Source organism: Rhinopithecus bieti, unplaced genomic scaffold (genome assembly GCF_001698545.2).
Source record: "Rhinopithecus bieti isolate Rb0 unplaced genomic scaffold, ASM169854v2 scaffold_72385, whole genome shotgun sequence".
NCBI classification, from domain to species: domain Eukaryota; kingdom Metazoa; phylum Chordata; class Mammalia; order Primates; family Cercopithecidae; genus Rhinopithecus; species Rhinopithecus bieti.
This window is the reverse complement of record NW_016826735.1, coordinates 152,463-161,342: the sequence shown is the minus strand read 5'-3', so window position 1 is coordinate 161,342 and position 8,880 is coordinate 152,463. Positions and strand designations below refer to the sequence as shown.

At 33.1% G+C, this 8,880-nt stretch overlaps 1 protein-coding gene across 1 annotated transcript in view; it reads left to right on the top strand.

Annotated features, from left to right (window-relative positions):
* The first annotated feature begins 2,411 nt into the window (after positions 1-2,411).
* LOC108523058 (low-density lipoprotein receptor-related protein 1B-like) overlaps positions 2,412-8,880 on the top strand; it is a 140,479-nt gene continuing 134,010 nt past the window's right edge. The window contains exons 1-2 of the mRNA XM_017863549.1: positions 2,412-2,577; positions 4,551-4,792. Coding sequence (XP_017719038.1) covers positions 2,412-2,577; positions 4,551-4,792 — 408 coding nt within the window. The remainder of the gene's footprint in view (positions 2,578-4,550; positions 4,793-8,880) is intronic.

Genomic DNA, 8,880 nt, shown 5'->3' with positions numbered 1-8,880 from the left:
CGTGGCCGGGTCACCCTCCCGGCCAGGTGTGGGTATAATCTCCTGGTGTGCCCGTTTGCTTAAAGCACAGTGTTGGGGTGGGGGTTATCCGATTTTCCAGGTGTTGTGTGTCTCAGTTCCCCTGGCTAGGAAAAGGGATTTCCTTCCCCCTCCGCTTCCCAGGTGAGGCAATGCTTCAGCTCTTGCTGGTCGGGCTGCAGCAGCTGACCAGCACTGATTGTCCGGCACTCCCCAGTGAGATGACCCCAGTACCTCAGTTGAAAATGCAGAAATCACCGGTCTTCTGTGTCGCTCGCGCCAGGAGTTGGAGACTGGAGCTGTTCCTATTCGGCCATCTTGCTCCCAACTTTTCTTAATTTTTAATTGTATTCCACAGCAAATATAACCTGCACACTACATTCTTTATTTTAAATTGCTATGAATCTATTTCTTCATAATATTTGTAGGACAAATGAGTAACTTTTGAACTCTAATAAAATGTTCATCTATTTTTAATAAATAAATTTCGATATTAAGGAAAATAGCTCTATTTCAGTGTCAAAGAAGGGTAAGACATAACTTGGATTCTATAATCCAAAAATTTAAATGTGTTTGTACCCTTCACTTATGTATCTGAAAAAACGCATAAGAAATTGCTATTTGATGTTAAAGCCCAAACACTTCAATCAGAATATCTAAAGGGAAAAAAGTAAAGAGGAATGGTGGAAGAAAGTAGAAGGGGATTAACAGTTGCTGAGTGCCAGGTACTGTTTTGGGTACTAGGCATGTGTGGAATTCCTCCATCCCCTTCAAAACCTCATGATCCAGGCTTTCTAGAGATGAGGAGGAAATGATGGTTTGGGCCAGTATGGAGACAAGTGAGGAAGTTGAGGTTTTATCAAATCATGCAGAATATTGCTTATTTGGATTCTGTACCAAAGGGAAACCATAGTGACAAATAACTGCCTGTTCAAAGTTACAGGTGCTGAACAAATCAGAAATATTTGTTGTAACTGTGATGGTTAAGTACTCACAAGATGCATTCCACTTCATTCCTGTAAAATATTTATTAAAAACAACTAAATACACTTTTCTGCATCTCTTTACTCTACATTTCAATCAAATAGCAATGTATTGTCATGAAAATACTTATGTGTTCTCAGGTAAAGTATCACAGTAAAGTCAACAAAATCAGAAAACCTGAGTGTAAGCCCTGACGTTGTGATTTACAAGTGTCACTACCACTGAGCTTTAGAACATTGTTGTGTGCTACGCAAAAGATAGTTATTCATACTGTGCTAATTCTTAAGTTCTCTTATTCAAGGGAAGGATTTATCTCACAGATTTATTAAGTAATTAGGAGATTATAAGTGATAAAATGAGGCAGGGGAAGTATGCTGGTTAAACACAAAAGTAGAGGAGGAAAAGAGAGGAAGATTAGACAGTTCCCTAGAATAATCTGGCCTCAATCCTGGCTGTTCATAAGCCCTTAAAATTAGAGTCATGTGCCAAACTACATGACTCTAATTAAATCACATGAATACTGCCTGTGATTTATTTATTTATGCTAGTGATTTAGAGTTATGTATTCATATATAGGCATGCAGTTTTTTGCTTGCTTAATTCACATAATCTCAATACAGCCCTTCTTGTTACATGGTCACTTCATACATATGAGTCCAGAAGTGTGTTAGAGATGCACCCAAATCTTTGTTCTCTGCCAGTCATTGTGCAAAATCTGGCAATAAAAAAGGAATGTATCATAATTTATGTCCTCAAGGGACTGACATTCAAGTAGAAGATATGAATATGTAACCACATTCCTGAAATATAAGCAACAATGTAAGAAAGAAATACCAGCAGAGCAAAGACTGGAGGAACTAGTGATGAATCATCACTCTCATATATCGTGGAGACCAAAGAAGGCTTTATTTCTGGTGGATCTTGAAAGATGAGTAGAAATTCTGTATGGAAACGTGGGCAAGGGCATTACAGGATGAAAGAATAGCCCATGACATCTGCAAAGGCATGGAGGTAGGTCATAACAAACAGCCTAAAAGAAAACCTCAAGGCAGATCTATTTGCATGAATGGAAATCTATACAACAAACCCCAATGGGGGTACAAGTTTATCTAGTAGCAAACCTGCACTTGTATCCTTGAACTGAAAAGGTAAAAAAATAAGTAAGCATTTTAAAACAGAAAAAAGGAAGCCCCAGCGAAGTTTGAAATTGATGTTTTAATATTCTAAATGGGTTAATAAAAGCAATGGCAACTGATGAACCTTCTAGCACTAACATTGTGAAAAATGATTATACTTTCACAAATATGGCACAGCAAGTCACAGATTAAAGATGTGAACGGACAATAAACACTAGTAATATGTTAAAGAAAAATAATTTTGCTTTTTTGAAATGTGGTAAGAATAGGAGTATGAACTGGGGGTATGATGATGCTATTTTGAGCTCTTCTTTTCTAGACCTCAATGAATGTTTGGTGTTTGGCACATGTTCCCATCAATGCATAAATGTGGAAGGATCATATAAATGTGTGTGTGACCAGAATTTTCAAGAAAGAAATAACACCTGCATAGCAAAAGGTAAGATTATAACCACTATCGCAAATACTATTACAATTTTGTTGTAAACATTTTATGGAGAAAACTGTTTGCTATTTCATTTCAGCGACAGCTTCATTTCTCATAAAATAAAAATATTTTTAATGATGATTAATTTGGCCAATTGGTTAGTTAATATTTATGAATTTAATCTTATATGGCTTATGGAAATGATTATGAAATACATGGTTACTGTTAAAATCACATAGTGTTCAAAACAATTTTCAAAAGGGGTAAAAGTTTAAAACCAGTGTGATAGAATGTGAAGTATCTCTCTTGATGGTCTGCTCTAAGGGAATATGATAAAATTATACCCCTGGGATAAAATAAAAGGTTAAACATTAGCATTATAAGGAGAAAGGAATTTTGAGTAAGGATTTTAACGGTTTTAAAACAAGATTTTCTTTCAAATTTAGAACTCCTCCACCTACTAATATTATTTTTTAAAAAGATTAAATGATAGGCCAGGTGCAGTGGCTCACGCCTGTAATCCTAGGACCTTGGAAAGCCAAGGAGAGTGGATCACGAGGTCAGGAGTTCAAGAACAGCCTGACCGACATGGTGATGGTGAAACCCCGTCTCTATTAAAAATACAGAAATTAGCCAGGTGTGGTGGTGTGCACCTGTAGTCCCAGCTACTTGGGAGGCTGATGCAGAAGAATCGCCTCAACCCAAGAGGCAGAGGTTGCAGTGAACCAGGATTGCGCCACTGCACTCCAGCCTGGGTGACAGAGCAAGATTCCATCTCAAAAAAAGAAAAACAAGCAAACAAAAAAAAAAAAAAAAAAAAAAGAAGAAAGAAAGAAAAGAAAAAAAGATTAAATGATAAACTATGGTTCTGGGCAATTGTAGGTATAGATTTTAATATTCATATGTTTATGCTAAATAATGTTGTAACTTCAGTATTGTTAGCTACAAGGTATGATTGGACATTATTATTATAATAAGATTGTTATTACAAGAAGAAAAGGATGACGTAATGGATCAACTGTGGGCTATAGCATTAGATATACTTGGATTTGAATCCCAGCACAGCACCTTTTAGACTGTGTGGTCTCGAGGAATTCACTAAAGTGTCTGAGCCTCAGTTCAGTTTCCATAGTTATAAGAAGTGAAGATAAACTGTGAAAGGCTTAACATAGCGTCTGACACATAATGAGGATTCGCTCATTATATAATGTTAATGAGAGCTATTAACATTACAGAGCTGAAAGGCATCTCATGGGGTATTATTATTATTATTTATTTGCAGAAACTGTATCTGTAATCCAACCTCTCTTTAGGGCTTCATTAATATTTTAACTGATATTTTTGGCATTTGCTTCAGGGTTTTACTTGTTAGTATGAAAATGACATTAGTATTCTATTGTAGATGTCAAAAATTTCGAATGTTTCACTTAGCAGGATTCTAGATAATTTAGAGATTATAGAACTTTAATGTAATAAATACTGATATCTTTTATGTTAAAAGTTAATAAGTACTTAAGATGTATAAATACAGTAAGAGGAAGATTCTTCATATCTTAATTTTCATTTCTTAGCCTAAAGTAATGATCACTCAGGTTCATAAGTTAAGTACTCAGAAACTTTAGAAGCTTAATGAGTATACAACATAACACCTGGACCTTGACAATTGATGCATTATAACCTACTGTATTGTGACTTATCAAATAATAATCTCTCTTCATAAAAAGGACATCTATATGTACATAATCTCTAGCCATAAGAAAAGATTGGCACTAGAAAACCTCTATCAATAATTATTATAAATGTTTAGATAAGTGGATATCAGAAATAATAAGCCATAAAGACTAAAAGATAATATAAAGCTGGTTGATTTTTGAGGAAAAACTGTATTAAGAATAATAATTCAAGATCATTTAAAAGTACAATTACTGCTTTTAACATTAGTTGAAATTTACTTTATTTTTGTATTTTATTATAATAATCTCCAGGCTCTGAAGATCAAGTTCTCTACATTGCTAATGACACTGATATCCTGGGTTTTATATATCCATTCAACTACAGTGGCGATCATCAACAAATTTCTCATATTGAACATAATTCAAGAATAACAGGGATGGATGTATATTATCAAAGAGATATGATTATTTGGAGTACTCAGTTTAATCCAGGCGGAATTTTCTACAAAAGGATCCATGGCAGAGAAAAAAGGCAAGCAAACAGTGGCTTGATTGTAAGTAAATACCATTGTATATTTGAAAGTGCATACCTTTCCACCAGCTGCTTTTTAAACAAAATGTATCTATTGTAATATCTAATTATACTAATTAATATATTCAATTATTTTCCCAATATTTTCCTTGTATAGAAATAATGTATTTCTCTGCTCATTCATTCTCATAGCTGTACATGACTTATTTTAGTTATACGCTTTTATGTTTTTGCTTTAATATATTTGACTTATATGTAGTATAAGAATGCTAATGAATAATACCTAACATCTCCAGGACATCTGCTTCATAGTGCTTTACAATTATTATGATTATAAGCTTTTTTACCATGAGATGAGATTGGGAAACATCACATTATTTTTACATTAGAAAGTAGTGTAATGCAGGGATAATTGTTTCTCTTCTTACATTATCATAAATATACTTCTACTCTAGGGCAGGACATCAATTCAATGGTGTAACCATTTCTTCTGACTCCTGATAACTGTATTTCAGGAAACATCCAAAACAGAAATATTGTGCACTTGTGTATGATGGACATGTTGATTATCATGGTTTTTGAGAAAAATAAACTGGAACATGTTTCAATTTATGGTTGTAGATTATCCCGTTTTGTTTTAGGGCATGTCAAGTTATTGTGTGTTTTATATTTTTAAGTAACCTGGAAGGAAAATGACAGATAAATATGTATTTTTATAGGGCCTGGCCCATTCCTGTACAACCAAAAGTCAAGTGCTGTCCCAGCAGGATGTAATTGAAGCTTTGTGTTTAACAAAAATTAGAGGTTCCTATCTAGAAGTCCTCCCTACTTTTTCTACTAGCATCTACAATAAACACTTGAACTACATGATCCATTTGATGCAAATCTGGAACATATTTTAATTTTATCAGCAGTAGATGGCAATATGCTGGTTTTAAAATCGGCTATTGTAGTTTTCAAATTCAGATTTAGATTAACTTAGATGAAACCTTTGAGTAAAAATCCATGTATACCAGAATTGTTCAATTCCTATTTCCTCGAACACAATAGCTACCATTAACTTTCATTAGCTCTAAAACAGAAATCTGCCTGTTGAAAACATTGCTTCTATGGTAACATGCCATCTGTTGTTAATGAATGAATAAAGAGTATATACTGTGGAGTTATATTGGCTGAGTTTGAATCTTATTCTTGTTGCTTACTGGCCTTTTAGCTTCTTGGTACTCTATTTCAAGAGGTTCTAGTGATGATTCAGTTTACATATTAGTATATTAACTATATACTAAAATTAATTGTATATAATTACATGCAACAAATAAATAACATACATAATTATATGTATTTTATATACTAATGTTTAACTGTCTAGGTACATAGGAAGTACTATTTAGATGCTTGCTATTAACAGTAGGATGATTCTGTTGATGATGGTGATGACATTAATAACGATAATTGGCAAAATGTTCTCTGCTTCATATTACCACATTAAACATTATTTGCAAATTACATATCTGCATTTTATAATTGATAAAGATAGACACATCTTTAATTTTGGCATAATTTTTCAAGAAAAGTCTTTGTTTTTATTTAGCTTTGTGCTTTGGGGAAATTGATTATCCTTTAGTTCAGGGGTCTCCAATCCTCAGGCCACAGACCAGTATCAGTCTGTGGCCATTAGGAACCTGATTGCACAACAGGAGGTGAGCAGCTAGTGAGGGAGCATTACCATCTGAGCTCTGCACCCTGTCAGAGCAGTGGTGGCATTGCATTTTCACAGGAGCGCAAACCCTATTGTGAACTGTGCATGGGAGGAATCTGAACTGTGGATGCGAGGGATCTAGATTGCTGAGTTTCTTGTGATAATCTAATCCCCCACCCACCCCATTCGTAGAAAAGTTGTCTTCCATGAAACTGGTCCCTGGTGCCAGAAAGGTTGGGGACCGCTGTTCTAGTGAACAGAATTCACAAAATTTATTGTAGATTTTAAGCCAAATTCACTCAATGTTTGGTAACTAAATTTTCATTCTTATACACAGAAATGTATTTATGTATATTACTTGAATATTTATGTGTGCATATTTTTACATATTTTATCTTTATTAATGTGTTATAGAATCTTTCACATTCAATGGCAAAGCTTGATTAGACTTATTTGAGTAGGATATAAAACTTTATTTACTCTTTTAATGATAGTAATAACTTGTGTTATATCATCCAGACTTCCTGTGTTTTACTTTTGTTTTCACCTCTCTATTTAAATCTCTCATGACAACAGCACTCACAAAGAAGAAAAATGGGTAACAGTAGGAGTGCATTTTCTACTAAGGAGTCCATCATAACTAAATAAATGCCATAATTATAAGTTTGGAACCTCTGAGCCATGAGTTTTAGCACTATAAGCCAAATTTCCTAACAATTCTAGCCAATACATTATTTTAAAAAATACTTCAGAGCTACACTGATAAAAGCAACTATTTAACTTTGCTTCCTAAATCTTTTTGTATTCCTGATATTTCAATATTATAAAGACAGACTAAATCTATTATTGCCACCTTAGTGAGTAATGTGAATTGTAGAGCAATTAACTTGAAAGATATATCACATCTCTGAGTCTCAGCTTACTTATCTGAAAACAACTATAATATTGAAGTACACAATTTCTACAACTCCTTTGAGATAATAAATATATTTGATTTCCAAAAGATGTATGGCATATCATATATCTATCCAATTATTATCTGAACAATTTGTGTTTATTCCTCTGAAATCTGTCTTATGTATTAATAATTGATTTTCTATCTTATGAATTACTCTGCCATGTAAACATTGGTTCTTCGAACAGTAACAGGCTAGTCATCCTTTAGTTTAATGAGCATGCAATCTAATTCATCTTGTAAGTTTTGACACAAATATTAAATAATACTGATTGAGACTTTCCCACCCCTTGAAAAATAAAACTCAAGATTTTTTCCCTAGGCTGATTATGGCACATTGATTTCTATCTCTGAATCAATAGACAAGGGAGAGAAAAATCCACAAATCAAGCTATGAATACATTAGTTGTAACTCCATTATCAGTGAACCAAATGGAAGAAGTTAGCCATGTGGTAGCAGGATATTTTAAAAGCATATTTGCAGATACTAAAAATATTGGAATAGTTCAATTTCCATAAAGAGTATAAAATCCGTTGCATGAAAACCAGAAGAATATTATTCAGACAACTAAATGTTAAATGAAATCCATTCCAAAAAAATGGCTATTTTCGATATGATCCTGTTTCATTATTATTATTATGATTTTGGAAATTGTGAAGGGAATACTCTTCTGTAATCTATGAAAATGGTTAGAATACTAATAATTATTATAAATTTAAATTTCAAATGCAGACCAAGTTGTTTATAATTAGAAATACTTATGATTTTCTAACCTTCTGGGCTATACAAAAGGAATGGATTTTTTTCCTTTAAGAAAATAAATAATTTAAAACTTAAAAGAGTGACATGATTTAATCTGTACATAAGGCATAATGAAACTTTCGAATTTTAATTTTAGTACCCAGAACAGAATATAACAGCATTATGCAACAATTGTACATGCTCTTGGGCAATTTATCATTTTAGTATGAGATGCTATACGAAAAGTACATGAGGGGAAACACTATAAAGTAGGTTAATGTTTGGAAAAATGCAAATAACCCTAAAAGTACAGATTAAATTTTTACCACTAACAGTCTAAACATTCCTAAGCAAAACAAATACTCAGATTTATCTGATCTACTTGACTTTGAAAAGTGAATATGAGATATTATTTCTGGTATGTTCTCATTTTTGTAAATAGAATATTCAGGATAAATATGCTTATTATTTTACTGATTAATAATCATATTTTTTTCTCAAAAAGTTGATTAGGCCATATTGTTTTCCCAAATGGCTTTTAGCAACATATCTATTTAAATTATTCTTTTTTTTAAATTATACTTTAAGTTCTAGGGTACATGTGCGTAACGTGCAGGTTTGTTACATATGTATACTTGTGCCATGTTGGTGTGCTGCACCCATCAACTCGTCAGCACCCATCAATTCGTCATTTATATCAGGTATAACTCCCAA